At 47.9% G+C, this 20,560-nt stretch overlaps 1 protein-coding gene across 1 annotated transcript in view; it reads left to right on the forward strand.

Moving 5' to 3' along the window:
* zbtb47b (zinc finger and BTB domain containing 47b) overlaps positions 1-20,080 on the forward strand; it is a 127,735-nt gene extending 107,655 nt beyond the window's left edge. The window contains exon 7 of the mRNA XM_046355390.1: positions 18,699-20,080. Coding sequence (XP_046211346.1) covers positions 18,699-19,225 — 527 coding nt within the window. The 3' untranslated portion in view covers positions 19,226-20,080. The remainder of the gene's footprint in view (positions 1-18,698) is intronic.
* Positions 20,081-20,560: the final 480 nt, after the last annotated feature.

A 20,560-nucleotide genomic window follows, 5' to 3' on the forward strand; every position in this document is an offset into this window, starting at 1 on the left:
ACTATAGCTTAAAGCGTGAACAGCCTTAGTGTTCACAATAAAAGCGCACTGGAAGTCGCACAGAATTTTCACAACATTCAAGTTTGCGCTCAGCAGACCGGAAATTTGCACAGTGCCGAAAAAAATGAGAGGGAACATTGGTGATGAGTACAATTTGTTGTCTTTATCTGCTGTGGTCTAGTACTGTGTTTTGCTAGCTAGGACCATCTACTTTAAGTGTTGCCTGTTCCCCCAATGTCCTACTTAGTGTGTGAACTGCTGACTGATCATAATTTGAAGTTAGTTGTTGACACATCACCCAGGATTAAGGAGCAGAGCAATGTCTTACTATTGTTGTGTTGGTAATCAGGATCAAGGGGCAGGGCAATGTGTTACTGTTGTTGTGTTGGTAATCAGGATCAAGGGGCGGGGCAATGTGTTACTATTGTTGTGTTGGTAATCAGGATCAAGGGGCGGGCCAATGTGTTACTGTTGTTGTGTTGGTAATCAGGATCAAGGGGCGGGGCAATGTGTTACTGTTGTTGTGTTGGTAATCAGGATCAAGGGGCAATGTGTTACTGTTGTTGTGTTGGTAATCAGGATCAAGGGGCAATGTGTTACTATTGTTGTGTTGGTAATCAGGATCAAGGGGCAGGGCAATGTGTTACTGTTGTTGTGTTGGTAATCAGGATCAAGGGGCAATGTGTTACTATTGTTGTGTTGGTAATCAGGATCAAGGGGCAATGTGTTACTGTTGTTGTGTTGGTAATCAGGATCAAGGGGCAATGTGTTTACTATTGTTGTGTTGGTAATCAGGATTAAGGAGCAATATAACACTATAACATAAATACTATAACACTATAGAGCAATGTGTTACTGTTGTTGTGTTGGTAATCAGGATCAAGGGTTACTATTGTTGTGTTGGTAATGTGTTACTATTGTTGTGTTGGTAATCAGGATTAAGGAGCAGAGCAATGTGTTACTATTGTTGTGTTGGTAATCAGGATTAAGGAGCAGAGCAATGTGTTACTGTTGTTGTGTTGGTAATCAGGATCAAGGGGCGGGGCAATGTGTTACTATTGTTGTGTTGGTAATCAGGATCAAGGGGCGGGGCAATATGTTAATATTGTTGTGTTGGTAATCAGGATCAAGGGGCGGGGCAATGTGTTACTGTTGTTGTGTTGGTAATCAGGATCAAGGGGCAATGTGTTACTGTTGTTGTGTTGGTAATCAGGATCAAGGGGCGGGGCAATGTGTTACTGTTGTTGTGTTGGTAATCAGGATCAAGGAGCGGGGCAATGTTTTACTGTTGTTGTGTTGGTAATCAGGATCAAGGGGCGGGGCAATGTGTTACTGTTGTTGTGTTGGTAATCAGGATCAAGGGGCGGGGCAATGTGTTACTGTTGTTGTGTTGGTAATCAGGATCAAGGAGCGGGGCAACGTGTTACTGTTGTTGTGTTGGTAATCAGGATCAAGGGGCGGGGCAATGTGTTACTGTTGTTGTGTTGGTAATCAGGATCAAGGAGCGGGGCAATGTGTTACTGTTGTTATGTTGGTAATCAGGATCAAGGGGCGGGGCAATGTGTTACTGTTGTTGTGTTGGTAATCAGGATCAAGGGGCGGGGCAATGTGTTACTGTTGTTGTGTTGGTAATCAGGATCAAGGAGCGGGGCAATGTTTTACTGTTGTTATGTTGGTAATCAGGATCAAGGGGCGGGGCAATGTGTTACTGTTGTTATGTTGGTAATCAGGATCAAGGGGCGGGGCAATGTGTTACTGTTGTTGTGTTGGTAATCAGGATCAAGGGGCGGGGCAATGTGTTACTGTTGTTATGTTGGTAATCAGGATCAAGGGGCGGGGCAATGTTTTACTGTTGTTATGTTGGTAATCAGGATCAAGGGGCGGGGCAATGTGTTACTGTTGTTGTGTTGGTAATCAGGATCAAGGGGCGGGGCAATGTGTTACTGTTGTTGTGTTGGTAATCAGGATCAAGGAGCGGGGCAATGTGTTACTGTTGTTGTGTTGGTAATCAGGATCAAGGGGCAATGTGTTACTGTTGTTGTGTTGGTAATCAGGATCAAGGGGCAATGTGTTACTGTTGTTGTGTTGGTAATCAGGATCAAGGGGCAATGTGTTACTGTTGTTGTGTTGGTAATCAGGATCAAGGGGCGGGGCAATGTGTTACTGTTGTTGTGTTGGTAATCAGGATCAAGGGGCAGGGCAATGTGTTACTGTTGTTGTGTTGGTAATCAGGATCAAGGGGCAGGGCAATGTGTTACTGTTGTTGTGTTGGTAATCAGAGGCTGTATTGGAGGGGAAGTGTTTTCACCTCTCCTAGGCAATCAGTAATTAGTACAGGGAGGTGTGCTCTCCACCTCTCCTAGGCAATCAGTAATTAGTACAGGGAGGTGTGCTCTCCACCTCTCCTAGGCAATCAGTAATTAGTACAGGGAGGTGTGCTCTCCACCTCTCCTAGGCAATCAGTAATTAGTACAGGGAGGTGTGCTCTCCACCTCTCCTAGGCAATCAGTAATTAGTACAGGGAGGTGTGCTCTCCACCTCTCTAGGCAATCAGTAATTAGTACAGGCAATCAGTAATTAGTACAGGGAGGTGTGCTCTCCACCTCTCCTAGGCAATCAGTAATTAGTACAGGGAGGTGTGCTCTCCACCTCTCCTAGGCAATCAGTAATTAGTACAGGGAGGTGTGCTCTCCACCTCTCCTAGGCAATCAGTAATTAGTACAGGGAGGTGTGCTCTCCACCTCTCCTAGGCAATCAGTAATTAGTACAGGGAGGTGTGCTCTCCACCTCTCCTAGGCAATCAGTAATTAGTACAGGGAGGTGTGCTCTCCACCTCTCCTAGGCAATCAGTAATTAGTACAGGGAGGTGTGCTCTCCACCTCTCCTAGGCAATCAGTAATTAGTACAGGGAGGTGTGCTCTCCACCTCTCCTAGGCAATCAGTAATTAGTACAGGGAGGTGTGCTCTCCACCTCTCCTAGGCAATCAGTAATTAGTACAGGGAGGTGTGCTCTCCACCTCTCCTAGGCAATCAGTAATTAGTACAGGGAGGTGTGCTCTCCACCTCTCCTAGGCAATCAGTAATTAGTACAGGGAGGTGTGCTCTCCACCTCTCCTAGGCAATCAGTAATTAGTACAGGGAGGTGTGCTCTCCACCTCTCCTAGGCAATCAGTAATTAGTACAGGGAGGTGTGCTCTCCACCTCTCCTAGGCAATCAGTAATTAGTACAGGGAGGTGTGCTCTCCACCTCTCCTAGGCAATCAGTAATTAGTACAGGGAGGTGTGCTCTCCACCTCTCCTAGGCAATCAGTAATTAGTACAGGGAGGTGTGCTCTCCACCTCTCCTAGGCAATCAGTAATTAGTACAGGGAGGTGTGCTCTCCACCTCTCCTAGGCAATCAGTAATTAGTACAGGGAGGTGTGCTCTCCACCTCTCCTAGGCAATCAGTAATTAGTACAGGGAGGTGTGCTCTCCACCTCTCCTAGGCAATCAGTAATTAGTACAGGGAGGTGTGCTCTCCACCTCTCCTAGGCAATCAGTAATTAGTACAGGGAGGTGTGCTCTCCACCTCTCCTAGGCAATCAGTAATTAGTACAGGGAGGTGTGCTCTCCACCTCTCCTAGGCAATCAGTAATTAGTACAGGGAGGTGTGCTCTCCACCTCTCCTAGGCAATCAGTAATTAGTACAGGGAGGTGTGCTCTCCACCTCTCCTAGGCAATCAGTAATTAGTACAGGGAGGTGTGCTCTCCACAATCTCTCCTAGGCAATCAGTAATTAGTACAGGGAGGTGTGCTCTCCACCTCTCCTAGGCAATCAGTAATTAGTACAGGGAGGTGTGCTCTCCACCTCTCCTAGGCAATCAGTAATTAGTACAGGGAGGTGTGCTCTCCACCTCTCCTAGGCAATCAGTAATTAGTACAGGGAGGTGTGCTCTCCACCTCTCCTAGGCAATCAGTAATTAGTACAGGGAGGTGTGCTCTCCACCTCTCTAGGCAATCAGTAATTAGTACAGGGAGGTGTGCTCTCCACCTCTCCTAGGCAATCAGTAATTAGTACAGGGAGGTGTGCTCTCCACCTCTCCTAGGCAATCAGTAATTAGTACAGGGAGGTGTGCTCTCCACCTCTCCTAGGCAATCAGTAATTAGTACAGGGAGGTGTGCTCTCCACCTCTCCTAGGCAATCAGTAATTAGTACAGGGAGGTGTGCTCTCCACCTCTCCTAGGCAATCAGTAATTAGTACAGGGAGGTGTGCTCTCCACCTCTCCTGGCAATCAGTAATTAGTACAGGAGGTGTGCTCTCCACCTCTCCTAGGCAATCAGTAATTAGTACAGGGAGGTGTGCTCTCCACCTCTCCTAGGCAATCAGTAATTAGTACAGGGAGGTGTGCTCTCCACCTCTCCTAGGCAATCAGTAATTAGTACAGGGAGGTGTGCTCTCCACCTCCACCTAGGCAATCAGTAATTAGTACAGGGAGGTGTGCTCTCCACCTCTCCTAGGCAATCAGTAATTAGTACAGGGAGGTGTGCTCTCCACCTCTCCTAGGCAATCAGTAATTAGTACAGGGAGGTGTGCTCTCCACCTCTCCTAGGCAATCAGTAATTAGTACAGGGAGGTGTGCTCTCCACCTCTCCTAGGCAATCAGTAATTAGTACAGGGAGGTGTGCTCTCCACCTCTCCTAGGCAATCAGTAATTAGTACAGGGAGGTGTGCTCTCCACCTCTCCTAGGCAATCAGTAATTAGTACAGGGAGGTGTGCTCTCCACCTCTCCTAGGCAATCAGTAATTAGTACAGGGAGGTGTGCTCTCCACCTCTCCTAGGCAATCAGTAATTAGTACAGGGAGGTGTGCTCTCCACCTCTCTAGGCAATCAGTAATTAGTACAGGGAGGTGTGCTCTCCACCTCTCCTAGGCAATCAGTAATTAGTACAGGGAGGTGTGCTCTCCACCTCTCCTAGGCAATCAGTGTACAGGGAGGTGTGCTCCACCTCTCCTAGGCAATCAGTAATTAGTACAGGGAGGTGTGCTCTCCACCTCTCCTAGGCAATCAGTAATTAGTACAGGGAGGTGTGCTCTCCACCTCTCCTAGGCAATCAGTAATTAGTACAGGGAGGTGTGCTCTCCACCTCTCCTAGGCAATCAGTAATTAGTACAGGGAGGTGTGCTCTCCACCTCTCCTAGGCAATCAGTAATTAGTACAGGGAGGTGTGCTCTCCACCTCTCCTAGGCAATCAGTAATTAGTACAGGGAGGTGTGCTCTCCACCTCTCCTAGGCAATCAGTAATTAGTACAGGGAGGTGTGCTCTCCACCTCTCCTAGGCAATCAGTAATTAGTACAGGGAGGCAATCAGTAATTAGTACTGTGCTCTCCACCTCTCCTAGGCAATCAGTAATTAGTACAGGGAGGTGTGCTCTCCACCTCTCCTAGGCAATCAGTAATTAGTACAGGGAGGTGTGCTCTCCACCTCTCTAGGCAATCAGTAATTAGTACAGGGAGGTGTGCTCAGTCCACCTCTCCACCTAGGCAATCAGTAATTAGTACAGGGAGGTGTGCTCTCCACCTCTCCTAGGCAATCAGTAATTAGTACAGGGAGGTGTGCTCTCCACCTCTCCTAGGCAATCAGTAATTAGTACAGGGAGGTGTGCTCTCCACCTCTCCTAGGCAATCAGTAATTAGTACAGGGAGGTGTGCTCTCCACCTCTCCTAGGCAATCAGTAATTAGTACAGGGAGGTGTGCTCTCCACCTCTCCTAGGCAATCAGTAATTAGTACAGGGAGGTGTGCTCTCCACCTCTCCTAGGCAATCAGTAATTAGTACAGGGAGGTGTGCTCTCCACCTCTCCTAGGCAATCAGGCAATCAGTAATTAGTACAGGGAGGTGTGCTCTCCACCTCTCCTAGGCAATCAGTAATTAGTACAGGGAGGTCAGTGCTCTCCACCTCTCCTAGGCAATCAGTAATTAGTACAGGGAGGTGTGCTCTCCACCTCTCCTAGGCAATCAGTAATTAGTACAGGGAGGTGTGCTCTCCACCTCTCCTAGGCAATCAGTAATTAGTACAGGGAGGTGTGCTCTCCACCTCTCCTAGGCAATCAGTAATTAGTACAGGGAGGTGTGCTCTCCACCTCTCCTAGGCAATCAGTAATTAGTACAGGGAGGTCTCTCCACCTCTCCTAGGCAATCAGTAATTAGTACAGGGAGGTGTGCTCTCCACCTCTCCTAGGCAATCAGTAATTAGTACAGGGAGGTGTGCTCTCCACCTCTCCTAGGCAATCAGTAATTAGTACAGGGAGGTGTGCTCTCCACCTCTCCTAGGCAATCAGTAATTAGTACAGGGAGGTGTGCTCTCCACCTCTCCTAGGCAATCAGTAATTAGTACAGGGAGGTGTGCTCTCCACCTCTCCTAGGCAATCAGTAATTAGTACAGGGAGGTGTGCTCTCCACCTCTCCTAGGCAATCAGTAATTAGTACAGGGAGGTGTGCTCTCCACCTCTCCTAGGCAATCAGTAATTAGTACAGGGAGGTGTGCTCTCCACCTCTCTAGGCAATCAGTAATTAGTACAGGGAGGTGTGCTCTCAGAGTACAAAGAACCTTGGCGTGACCCTGGACAACACCCTGTTCTCTGCAAACCACCTCTCCTAGGCAATCAGTAATTAGTACTGGGAGGTGTGCTCTCCACCTCTGCTAGACAATCAGTAATTAGTACAGGGAGGTGTGCTCTCCACCTCTCTAGCAATCAGTAATTAGTACAGGGAGGTGCTCTCCACACTTTGCTAGACAATCCACTCTCCACCTCCTAGGCAATCAGTAATTAGTACAGGGAGGTGTGCTCTCCACCTCTCCTAGGCAATCAGTAATTAGTACAGGGAGGTGTGCTCTCCAGCTCTCCTAGGCAATCAGTAATTAGTACAGGGAGGTGTGCTCTCCACCTCTCCTAGGCAATCAGTAATTAGTACAGGGAGATGTGCTCTCCACCTCTCCTAGGCAATCAGTAATTAGTACAGGGAGGTGTGCTCTCCACCTCTGCTAGACAATTAGGAATTATTTTTAGTACTTCAGTCTCCCCTGGTTTCTCAGCAGTGGTCGTGTAAGCGGTTGTCGTGTCAGTAAAACTAAGACCGTCTTCGAGGAAGGTTCCACACCACTCTCTCACTTGAGTATCTTACCTAGTTATTTTCTGATGATCTCATTTTGCTCTTTTGTAGCTTTGTCAACTCTGTGTGTTTTCTAAACCTGTTCACTCGTCTCCCTGTAGGCTTTACAGATGCTCCCCACCCCTTGGCTGCAACTCTTCTAATTTAGTTCACCCCTGGTGCCACAACCCTTTTGGGAACTGCCCTTCAGAACTTTGACTTTTTGGCCCTGATGGAGACATGGATCACCCCAGAGAACACTGCTACTTCAGCTGCTCTCTCTTCATCTCACTATGTTTCTCTCATAGTCTGAGAGCATCTGGTTGTCACGGTGATGGCACAGGGCTACTCATTTCTCCTAAGTAGAGATGACCTCTTTTCTGGCTGTGACATACTGTCACTTGTCCACTCAAACTTAACATTATTGTCATCTATCTCTCACCAGGTGCCCTTGGAGAGTTCCTCAATGACCTTGACACCTTGGAGAGGTGACCATGGCGCACCTCCTGATGTCTGCCTTTGCTAAGTTTCTTTGTACCTGACCTCACCCTTTCCCAGAAGCCTCCAACTCACAAGGACTTTCTCTTTACTAGAGGTCTACTAATCTAACTGCACCCCCCCCCCCCCCCCCCCCCCCAGGCTCCTGAGTGGTGCAGCGGTCTAAGCACTGCATCTCAGTGCAAGAGGTGTCACAACAGTCCCTGGTTCGAATCCAGGCTGTATCACATCCAGCTGTGATTGGGATTCCAATAGGGCGGCGCACATTTGGGCACAGTAGGCAGTCATAGTAAATAAGAATTTGTTCTTAACTGACTTGCCTAGTTAAATAACTACTTTGTTTCCTTTTCTCCAACCCTTAGCCCCTAACCAGATGGTCAAGCGCCGTCGCAATCTTTGCTCGCTCTCCCACTACTCTATCCTATGATCTCTGCCCTCTGATAAATTCTTCTCCCTCCTGTCTCCTGATTTTTGCCTCTTTGACTCAACTCCTTTCCTCCTGGCCAGCTCGGCCCTCCCCTCCTGCTCCGTGGCTGAGTGAGGTTGATGACATCCGCTCCTCATTCACTTAGCCTATTGGGACCAGTGGACTCTACACCACCTCTTTCTCCCCTCTCTCCGGATGAAGTCCTGCAACTAGTGAGGTCTGGCCATACAACAACCTGCCAGGTTGACCCCATCCTCTCTGTTCTCCAGGCCATCTCTGGAGGCCTCCTCTTTTTCTCCCATCAACTCTTCCCTGGCTGCGTGAACTCATCTGATGTCAAACTATAGACCTGTGTCCCTCCTTTTCTTTCTCTGTTCTCATCCTCCTAGATCTATCCGCTGCCTTAGACACCGTGAACCATCAGGTCCTCCTCTCCACCCTCTCAGGGCTGGGTGTCTCAGGCTCTATCAGATCCTCCTCTCCACCCTCTCAGGGCTGGGTGTCTCAGGCTCTATCAGATCCTCCTCTCCACCCTCTCAGGGCTGGGCGTCTCAGGCTCTATCAGATCCTCCTCTCCACCCTCTCAGGACTGGGAGTCTCAGGCTCTATCAGATCCTCCTCTCCACCCTCTCAGGGCTGGGTGTCTCAGGCTCTATCAGATCCTCCTCTCCACCCTCTCAGGGCTGGGTGTCTCAGGCTCTATCAGATCCTCCTCTCCACCCTCTCAGGGCTGGGCGTCTCAGGCTCTATCAGATCCTCCTCTCCACCCTCTCAGGGCTGGGCGTCTCAGGCTCTATCATGTCCTCCTCTCCACCCTCTCAGGACTGGGAGTCTCAGGCTCTATCAGATCCTCCTCTCCACCCTCTCAAGGCTGGGTGTCTCAGGCTCTATCAGATCCTCCTCTCCACCCTCTCAGGACTGGGAGTCTGAGGCTCTATCAGATCCTCCTCTCCACCCTCTCAGGGCTGGGCGTCTCAGGCTCTATCAGATCCTCCTCTCAGAGCTGGGTGTCTCAGGCTCTATCAGATCCTCCTCAACCCCCTCTCAGGGCTGGGTGTCTCAGACTCTATCAGATCCTCCTCTCCACCCTCTCAGGACTGGGAGTCTCAGGCTCTATCAGATCCTCCTCTCCACCCTCTCAGGGATGGGCACAGTGTTGCTCTCTCAGAGTACAAAGAACCTTGGCGTGACCCTGGACAACACCCTGTTCTCTGCAAACATCAAAGCAGTGACCCACTCCTGCAGATTCATACTCTACAACATCCGTAAAGTACGACCCTACCTCACACAGGAAGAGGAACATCCGTAGAGTAGGACCATACCTCACACAGGAAGCGGTGCAGGTCCTAATCTAGGCACTTGTCCTCTCCCGTCTGGACTACTGCAACTCGCTGTTGTCAGGGCTCCCCGCTTGTGCCATCAAACCTGAGCAACTTATCCAGAACGCTGCAGCCCTCCTGGTTTTCAACCTTCCCAAGTTCTCCAACGTCACCCCGCTCTTCCGCACACCAAGAGGAACTGTCCCTCCCTACCTTCAGGCTATGCTCAAACCCAACACCCCACTCAGTTCTGCCACCTCTGGTCTCTTGGCCCCCTACGGGAGGGCAGGTCCTGCTCGGCCCAGTCCAAACTCTTCTCGGTTCTCACACCCCTGCAGTTAGGACATCAGAGTCCCTGCCCATCTTCTGAAAGCATCTTAATTAATCCCTCACCTCAACCTCACCTTAACCCCCCCCCCCCCGGTATGTTCTGGACTGGGAGACCGTGAAGAGAGCTCTGGTGGCTTGTCTTGTGGTGTATGCATGGGTGTCTGAGCTGTGTGCTAGTAGTTTAAACAGACAGCTTCATGCATTCAACATGTCAATACTTCTCACAAATACAAGTAGTAATGAAGTCAATCTCTGATAATGTGAAAAGTTGCAGTCTAACAAGATGCTCCCACAATCTCTGATAATGTGAAAAGTTGCAGTCTAACAAGATGCTCCCACATCTTTCTATTATACATTTTTCTCAGCCAATCATCAGTCAATTGTTTTAAGTGTCACACATGTTGAATATCCTTCCCTATAACTGTGCTGAAAATCTATTAATTTGATAAAAAAATATATAATAATAATATTTACTAATTGTTGGTAACAGTGATTAGTCTGCTGTTTGAGTCAGCATCAAGGGTGCTTTGCTATTCTTGGGAATTACTTTTGATTCCCTCCAAATAGGAGTGGCAATATAGTCTGCTATCTTCCAAGCTGTCAGACCCCGGTGGCATGTCATTTCTGATAGACCTCTTCCACACTCACTTTACAATGGTTGTCTTTCATAATCCGGTCAGTTATGCATGGATGTGTTGGTTCAGAATTAGTTGTTGGCATTTTGTGCCTAAATTTGCTTGTCTTGCCAATGAAAAAATCATTTTGTGACGAATGAGCCATCTGATTCAATGAATGATGGAGCCGCTTTGTTTGCCCAAGGTTTCATTGACGGGTGGAGAGGAGGATCTGTTAGAGCTTTTTACTGTCATTCTCTTTGTAATTTATCTTTGTTTCAAAGGGTTTCTTCTTTTTGCTTAAGTCACATGATTTCTCAATTTGCAGTATGTATGACGATCAGCTGTGTAGCCTTATTTGCCATTCCTTTTGCCTCATCCCTCTCAAACATGTTTCAATTCCTCTTTAATCCAAGGGGATTTAAAAAATAAAATCACGGGCATTTTCTTAATGGGTTTATGCTTATTAGTAACTTCAAGAAGCAATTTCATAAATGTGTCAAGTATGGTGTCTGGTTGCTCCTCATTACAGACCAGGAAATATTCTTTACAGGAATCACTACAACACCTTTTATACGCTTGCTGTTTTTTTTTTATACGCTTGCTGTTTTAGGCTGGGTTAAAAAGGGCTTCATAAAAAAATGTATTTGATACATTAGGCCCAGCCTTTAGAACTTTGGTTTTCTAGATATGATAGGTCTGATATTATAATCACTGCATCCTATGGATCTGGATACTGCTTGTCTTGCCTGACTCATGCCTCTCCCTTGAGGTGAATGAGCTAGCCAAGGTTACCCCAGCTTCAGGCCTATTACCTACGGATGTTGCTGTTCCAGCCCGGTCCCAATTCTAGTGACCCGCTGGTACCAACCGCACCACTGGTTTTACACACTGCAGCCGACAGCTGTGGTGGGAGAAACCTTTATTAAAAAACCACTCAGCGAGATGTCTAGCTCGGGGGTAGGGCGACCCATAGTTCATCAGGCTCTAGAGTATACTGTTTCCCCTCGGCAACGGTTATCATTAAATAAATATTAGTTTGATACCTACGGGTACGCATCACCCACCCTTCATCTGTGGACGCATCACCCACCCTTCATCTGTGGACGCATCACCCACCCTTCATCTGTGGACGCATCACCCACCCTTCATCTGTGGACCTGGAGTTACTCAACGTAATGGGACCTAGTGTCCTACAAAAACAAGAAGGTATCGATACCGTGTCAGCCTTAGCGTAACATCCTAAAACATTTCTACGTTTCCCATTGGTAGAAAGACAGAGGAACCCTCTAGTTCAGTCAGCCTGACTGGTTAGGGTCAACAAGATTGTTCTGGGAGAAATCCACTTTCTTTTTGTTATTCAAGCAAAGCCCTTTACACTTTACTGTCTCTTCTAGAGGAAATGTGTTCCTCCTAAAGAAGAATAGGAAAGATATGTCCCTCTGTGGGTAAAGAGCCTCTGATGTCTTAGAATAATTCAGAAGATGTAACAGACTTCAACACCAATGTTCCAAAAGTTGAATGAAAAAAACAAGCCAAAACCGCAAAAATAATAACCAAAAGCTCCTCTAAGCAAAATGACTGTTAAACAATTACTTATATACTGTCAATGAATCAATCAGTCAAATGTATTTATATATTTTTATATTTTTTTTATTTCACCTTTATTTAACCAGGTAGGCTAGTTGAGAACAAGTTCTCATTTGCAACTGCGACCTGGCCAAGATAAAGCATAGCAGTGTGAACAGACAACACAGAGTTACACATGGAGTAAACAATTAGCAAGTCAATAACACAGTAGAAAAAATGGGCAGTCTATATATAATGTGTGCAAAAGGCATGAGGAGGTAGGCGAATAATACAATTTTGCAGATTAACACTGGAGTGATAAATGATCAGATGGTCATGTACAGGTAGAGATATTGGTGTGCAAAAGAGCAGAAAAGTAAGTAAATAAAAACAGTATAAAAACAGTATGGGAATGAGGTAGGTGAAAATGGGTGGGCTATTTACCTATAGACTATGTACAGCTGCAGCGATCGGTTAGCTGCTCGGATAGCTGATGTTTGAAGTTAGTGAGGGAGATAAAAGTCTCCAACTTCAGCGATTTTTGCAATTCGTTCCAGTCACAGGCAGCAGAGTACTGGAACGAAAGGCGGCCAAATGAGGTGTTGGCTTTAGGGATGATCAGTGAGATACACCTGCTGGAGCGCGTGCTACAGATGGGTGTTGCCATCGTGACCAGTGAACTGAGATAAGGTGGAGCTTTACCTAGCATGGACTTGTAGATGACCTGGAGCCAGTGGGTCTGGCGACGAATATGTAGTGAGGGCCAGCCGACTAGAGCATACAAGTCGCAGTGGTGGGTGGTATAAGGTGCTTTAGTGACAAAACGGATGGCACTGTGATGGACTGCATCCAGTTTGCTGAGTAGAGTGTTGGAAGCCATTTTGTAGATGACATCGCCAAAGTCGAGGATCGGTAGGATAGTCAGTTTTACTAGGGTAAGCTTGGCAGCGTGAGTGAAGGAGGCTTTGTTTACGAAATAGAAAGCCGACTCTTGATTTGATTTTCGATTGGAGATGTTTGATGTGAGTCTGGAAGGAGAGTTTGCAGTCTAGCCAGACACCTAGGTACTTATAGATGTCCACATATTCAAGGTCGGAACCATCCAGGGTGGTGATGCTAGTCGGGCATGCGGGTGCAGGCAGCGATCGGTTGAAAAGCATGCATTTGGTTTTACTCGCGTTTAAGAGCAGTTGGAGGCCACGGAAGGAGTGCTGTATGGCATTGAAGCTCGTTTGGAGGTTTGATAGCACAGTGTCCAATGACGGGCCGGAAGTATATAGAGTGGTGTCGTCTGCGTAGAGGTGGATCAGGGAATCGCCCGCAGCAAGAGCAACATCATTGATATATACAGAGAAAAGAAGCCCGAGAATTGAACCCTGTGGCAGGGTTCAATTCAATAAAGGCCTTTTTCCATCAGCCGATGTCACAAAGTGCTGTACAGAAACCCAGCCTAAAACCTCAAACTGCAAGCAATGCAGGTGTAGAAGCACGGTGGCTAGGAAAAACTCCCTAGAAAGGCCGGAACCTAGGAAGAAACCTAGAGAGGAACCCGGCTATGTGGGGTGACCAGTCCTCTTCTGGCTGTGCCGGGTGGATATTATAGAACATGGCCAAGATGTTCAAACGTTCATCGATGACCAGCAGGGTCAAATAATAATAATCACAGTGGTTGTAGAGGGTGCAATAGGTCAGCACCTCAGGAGTAAATGTCAGTTTGCTTTTCATAGTCGATCATTCAGAGTTAGAGACAGCAGGTGCGGTAGAGAGAGAGTTGAAAACAGCAGGTCTGGGACAGGTAGCACGCCCGGTGAACAGGTCAGGGTTCCATAGCCGCAGGCAGAACAGTTGAAACTGGAGCAGCAGCACGACCAGGTGGACTGGGGACAACAAGGAGTCATCATGCCAGATAGTCCTAAGACTTGGTCCCAGGGCTCAGGTCCTCCGGGAGAGAGAGGGAAAGAATTAGAGAGAGCATACTTCATTTCACACAAGACACCGGATAAGACAGGAGAAATACTCTAGACATAACAAACTGATCCTAGACCCCTGTCATATTCCCCTACACAACTCCTCCCTCAGAACCGGTTACATCTGGTCCATACTGGACACCACCTCCCCAAACCCCCAGTCCTTGTTGCTCAAGTTATCATCCAGAAGGACGTCAAAGAAGGAGGAGGGTTCATGTTTAATCACACTTCTCTCGGCCTCCGTTCTGGTAATTCCCCCTGATGCTGGTGTGGAAGGCGAAGGTCCTGTTTTACTTTCACAACGACTTCCTGCCTTTATGGCTTCCTGCTCCCTCTGATCCAGAATCAGCTGTATAGACCTCCGAATACAACAGGTGTAGTAGACCTTACAGTGAAATGCTTACTTTCAAGCCCTTAAACAACAATGCAGTTAAATTAAAATATATATAAACAAAGTGAGCGATAAGAATAACAACTTACTACTTCCGGCGCCGACTGAGATGGCCGCCTCGCTTCGCGTTCCTAGGAAACTATGCAGTTTTTTGTTTTTTTACGTGTTATTTCTTACATTAGTACCCCAGGTCATCTTAGGTTTCATTACATACAGTCGAGAAGAACTACTGAATATAAGATCAGCGTCAACTCACCATCAGTACGACCAAGAATATGTTTTCCGCGACGCGGATCCTGTGTTCTGCCTTACAAACAGGACAACGGAATGGATCGCATGCAGCGACCCAAGGAAACGACTCCGAAAAAGAGGGAAACGCGGCGGTGTTCTGGTCAGACTCCGAAAAAGGGCACATCGCGCACCACTTCCCAGTATTCTTCTTGCCAATGTCCAGTCTCTCGACAACAAGGTTGATGAAATCCGAGAAAGGGTGGCATTCCAGAGGGACATCAGAGACTGCAACGTTCTCTGCTTTACGGAAACATGGCTTACTGGGAAAACGCTATCCAGGGCGGTGCAGCCAACGGGTTTCTCCACGCATCGCGCCGACAGAAACAAACATCTATCTGGTAAGAAGAGTGGCGGGGGCGTATGCCTCATGACTAATGGGACATGGTGTGATGAAGGAAACATACAGGAACTCAAATCCTTCTGTTCACCTGATTTAGAATTCCTCACAATCAAATGTAGACCGCATTATCTTCCAAGAGAATTCTCTTCGATTATAATCACAGCCGTATATATCCCCCCCAAGCAGACACATCGATGGCTCTGAACGAACTTTATTTAACTCTTTGCAAACTGGAAAACATTTATCCGGAGGCTGCATTCATTGTAGCTGGGGATTTTAACAAAGCCAATCTGAAAACAAGACTCCCTAAATTTTATCAGCATATCGATTGCGCAACCAGGGGTGGTAAAACCTTGGATCATTGTTACTCTAACTTCCGCGACGCATATAAGGCCCTGCCCCGCCCCCCTTTCGGAAAAGCTGACCACGACTCCATTTTGCTGATCCCTGCCTACAGACAGAAATTAAAACAAGAGGCTCCCACGCTGAGGTCTGTCCAACGCTGGTCAGACCAAGCTGACTCTACACTCCAAGACTGCTTCCATCACGTGGACTGGGACATGTTTCGTATTGCGTCAGATAACAATATTGACGAATACGCTGATTCGGTGTGCGAGTTCATTAGAACGTGCGTCGAAGATGTCGTTCCCATAGCAACGATAAAAACATTCCCTAACCAGAAACCGTGGATTGATGGGAGCATTCGCGTGAAACTGAAAGCGCGAACCACTGCTTTTAATCAGGGCAAGGTGTCTGGCAACATGACTGAATACAAACAGTGCAGCTATTCCCTCCGTAAGGCTATCAAACAAGCTAAGCGTCAGTACAGAGACAAAGTGGAATCTCAATTCAATGGCTCAGACACAAGAGGCATGTGGCAGGGTCTACAGTCAATCACGGACTACAAGATGAAATCCAGCCCAGTCACGGACCAGGATGTCTTGCTCCCAGGCAGACTAAATAACTTTTTGCCCGCTTTGAGGACAATACAGTGCCACTGACACGGCCTGCAACGGAAACATGCAGTCTCTCCTTCACTGCAGCCGAGGTGAGTAAGACATTTAAACGTGTTAACCCTCGCAAGGCTGCAGGCCCAGACGGCATCCCCAGCCGCGCCCTCAGAGCATGCGCAGACCAGCTGGCCGGTGTGTTTACGGACATATTCAATCAATCCCTATACCAGTCTGCTGTTCCCACATGCTTCAAGAGGGCCACCATTGTTCCTGTTCCCAAGAAAGCTAAGGTAACTGAGCTAAACGACTACCGCCCCGTAGCACTCACTTCCGTCATCATGAAGTGCTTTGAGAGACTAGTCAAGGACCATATCACCTCCACCCTACCTGACACCCTAGACCCACTCCAATTTGCTTACCGCCCAAATAGGTCCACAGACGATGCAATCTCAACCACACTGCACAATGCCCTAACCCACCTGGACAAGAGGAATACCTATGTGAGAATGCTGTTCATCGACTACAGCTCGGCATTCAACACCATAGTACCCTCCAAGCTCGTCATCAAGCTCGAGACCCTGGGTCTCGACCCCGCCCTGTGCAACTGGGTACTGGACTTCCTGACGGGCCGCCCCCAGGTGGTGAGGGTAGGCAACATCTCCTCCCAGCTGATCCTCAACACGAGGGCCCCACAAGGGTGCGTTCTGAGCCCTCTCCTGTATCTCCTCAATCATCAAGTTTGCGGACGACACAACAGTGGTAGGCTTGATTACCAACAACGACGAGACGGCCTACAGGGAGGAGGTGAGGGCCCTCGGAGTGTGGTGTCAGGAAAATAACCTCACACTCAACGTCAACAAAACTAAGGAGATGATTGTGGACTTCAGGAAACAGCAGAGGGAACACCCCCCTATCCACATCGATGGAACAGTAGTGGAGAGGGTAGCTAGTTTTAAGTTCCTCGGCATACACATCACAGACAAACTGAATTGGTCCACTCACACTGACAGCGTCGTGAAGAAGGCGCAGCAGCGCCTATTCAACCTCAGGAGGCTGAAGAAATTCGGCTTGTCACCAAAAGCACTCACAAACTTCTACAGATGCACAATCGAGAGCATCCTGGCGGGCTGTATCACCGCCTGGTACGGCAACTGCTCCGCCCTCAACCGTAAGGCTCTCCAGAGGGTAGTGAGGACTGCACAACGCATCACCGGGGGCAAACTACCTGCCCTCCAGGACACCTACACCACCCGTTGTTACAGGAAGGCCATAAAGATCATCAAGGACATCAACCACCCGAACCACTGCCTGTTCACCCCGCTATCATCCAGAAGGCGAGGTCAGTACAGGTGCATCAAAGCTGGGACTGAGAGACTGAAAAACAGCTTCTATCTCATGGCCATCAGACTGTTAAACAGCCACCACTAACATTGAGTGGCTGCTGCCAACACACTGTCATTGACACTGACCCAACTCCAGCCATTTTAATAATGGGAATTGATGGGAAATGATGTAAATATATCACTAGCCACTTTAAACAATGCTACCTTATATAATGTTACTTACCCTACATTATTCATCTCATATGCATATGTATATACTGTACTCTACATCATCGACTGCATCCTTATGTAACACATGTATCACTAGCCACTTTAACTATGCCACTTTGTTTACTTTGTCTACACACTCATCTCATATGTATATACTGTACTCGATACCATCTACTGTATGCTGCTCTGTACCATCACTCATTCATATATCCTTATGTACATGTTCCTTATCCCCTTACACTGTGTATAAGACAGTAGTTTTGGAATTGTTAGTTAGATTACTTGTTGGTTATCACTGCATTGTCGGAACTAGAAGCACAAGCATTTCGCTACACTCGCATTAACATCTGCTAACTATGTGTATGTGACAAATAAAATTTGATTTGAAGAGCAGCATTAAATAACAATAGCGGGGAGAAATACAGGGGAGGTTGGGGGGGGCAATGCAAATAGTCTGGGTAGCCGTTTGATTAGCTGTTCAGGAGTCTTATGGCTGTTCTGGAGCTGTTCTGGAGCCTCTCAGACCTAGACTTGCTTGCCGTGTGGTAGCAGAGAGAACAGTCTATGACTAGGGTGGCTGGTGTAATTGACCATTTTTAGGGCCTTCCTCTGACATCGCCTGGTATAGAGGTCCTGGATGGCAGGAAGCTTGGCCCCAGTGATGTACTGGGCTGTACGCAATACCCTCTGAAGTGCCTTACGGTCGGAGTCCGAGCAATTGCCATACCAGGCGGTTATGCAACCTGTCAGAGTGCTCTCGATGTTGCAGCTGTAGACCCTTTTGAGGAGCTGAGGACCAATGCCAAATCTTTTCAGTCTCCTGAGGGGGAATAGGTTTTGTCGTGCCCTCTTCACGACTGTCTTGGTGTGCTCAGCAGGAGTGAGGGTTACATCCAAACCTCAGGTCACCACATTCTTTAGGGCAGATTTCTTTAGCATTAGTAAAGATGTGATCAATACGTGGATGATGTCGTTATTATGTTGTTTGTAACTACCCTGGTAGGTTGACTGACATCCTGAACCAGGTTGCAGGAACTGGCTACAGTTGGAAGATTTTTCGTTGAGTGGGCAGCTTGATGAAAGCCAGTCAATATTTAAATCACCCAGAAAATATACATCTCTGTTGATATCACAAACATTATCAAGCATTTCACACATATTATCCAGATACTGACTGTTAGCACTAGCAAGCTGTCTTTTGTGATATGTGGTTGTGTTGACCTGTATTTCCGTCAGCTTCAACTTAGTGTCTAATTGTAGTGATTTTTTGTCTTTGTTGTGCTAGTCCATAATGTGTGTCTCCCTCCTTCCTAGGAGAGAAGCCGTATATCTGTGAGATCTGTGGGAAGAGTTTCACCAGTCGTCCCAACATGAAGCGTCACCGCCGGACCCATACGGGGGAGAAGCCGTACCCTTGCGAGGTGTGTGGTCAGAGGTTCCGTTTCTCCAACATGCTCAAAGCACACAAGGAGAAGTGCATCCGGGTCAGCAACCCCATGGTAACTGACAACAACGACTCGCTGGGCATCGACCCCCCCTCCCCAACTGTTTCTGCGGACCCTGCTGCGATTGGTCAGGTGGTTTTAGGGGCGGTGCTCCCGGGGGCAATGCACCACCATGCCACGCCCCTCTCCCTCCCCCTGATCCACTCCCTGGGGGGCTGCCCCACACCCCCGCCCCCCACCTCCCCCTTTTCCACCCTTCTTCTCTGGCAGGATGGGCTCCAACATCTAGCTAACGCACTCCGCTCTGCTAACAGACCAGACCGCTATCATCCATCTACTCTACAACGCTCTGCTAACAGACTGCTAGCATCCATCTACTCTACAACACTCTGCTAACAGACTGCTAGCATCCATCTACAACACTCTGCTAACAGACCAGACTGCTAGCATCCATCTACTCTACAACACTCTGCTAACAGACTGCTAGCATCCATCTACTCTACAACACTCTGCTAACAGACTGCTAGCATCCATCTACTCTACAACACTCTGCTAACAGACCGCTAGCATCCATCTACTCTACAACGCTCTGCTAACAGACCGCTAGCATCCATCTACTCCACAACACTCTGCTAACAGACTGTTAGCATCCATCTACTCTACAACGCTCTGCTAACAGACTGCTAGCATCCATCTACTCCACAACACTCTGCTAACAGACCAGACTGCTAGCATCGATCTACTCCACAACGCTCTGCTAACAGATGGCTAGCATCCATCTACTCTACAACACTCTGCTAACAGACTGCTAGCATCCATCTACTCTACAACACTCTGCCAACAGACCGCTAGCATCCATCTACTCTACAACATTCTGCTTACAGACTGCTAGCATCCAGTCAGCCAACCCCCCCCCCCCTCCCCGGACCCCCTGAAGTACTCAGACTATCTATGAGAGGAGGGGGATTTACAGGAGCAGAGCGAGACATGGATGGAAGGAGGATTCCTTCATATAACCACATCTCAGTCTAAAGACCAAGGCATCTTTACTCGGCTCTGGTCTCTGTGTGGATTCTGCAGTCTGAAGACCAAGGCATCTTTACTCGGCTCTGGTCTCTGTGTGGATTCTGCAGTCTAAAGACCAAGGCATCTTTACTCGGCTCTGGTCTCTGTGTGGATTCTGCAGTCTAAAGACCAAGGCATCTTAACTCGGCTCTGGTCTCTGTGTGGATTCTGCAGTCTAAAGACCAAGGCATCTTTAACTGCAGTCTAAAGACTCTGGTCTCTCTGTGTGGATTCTGCAGTCTGAAGACCAAGGCATCTTAACTCGGCTCTGGTCTCTGTGTGGATTCTGCAGTCTAAAGACCAAGGCATCTTAACTCGGCTCTGGTCTCTGTGTGGATTCTGCAGTCTGAAGACCAAGGCAGCTTAACTCGGCTCTGGTCTCTGTGTGGATTCTGCAGTCTAAAGACCAAGGCATCTTAACTCGGCTCTGGTCTCTGTGTGGATTCTGCAGTCTGAAGACCAAGGCATCTTTACTCGGCTCTGGTCTCTGTGTGGATTCTGCAGTCTGAAGAGGTGAAGGATCATACAGAGGCTTCTTGTAACATAAACAGTATAAATGCATATACACCTACCATGTGGAAATGTTTTTAATGTGTGGAATAGTTCACCTCTGCCCTGGCCGTTGAGAGTTCAGAGGGACTTGTAAAAATGACAACATACATTACA

The sequence above is a fragment of the Oncorhynchus gorbuscha genome, linkage group LG07, assembly GCF_021184085.1.
Source record: "Oncorhynchus gorbuscha isolate QuinsamMale2020 ecotype Even-year linkage group LG07, OgorEven_v1.0, whole genome shotgun sequence".
Lineage (NCBI taxonomy): Eukaryota > Metazoa > Chordata > Actinopteri > Salmoniformes > Salmonidae > Oncorhynchus > Oncorhynchus gorbuscha.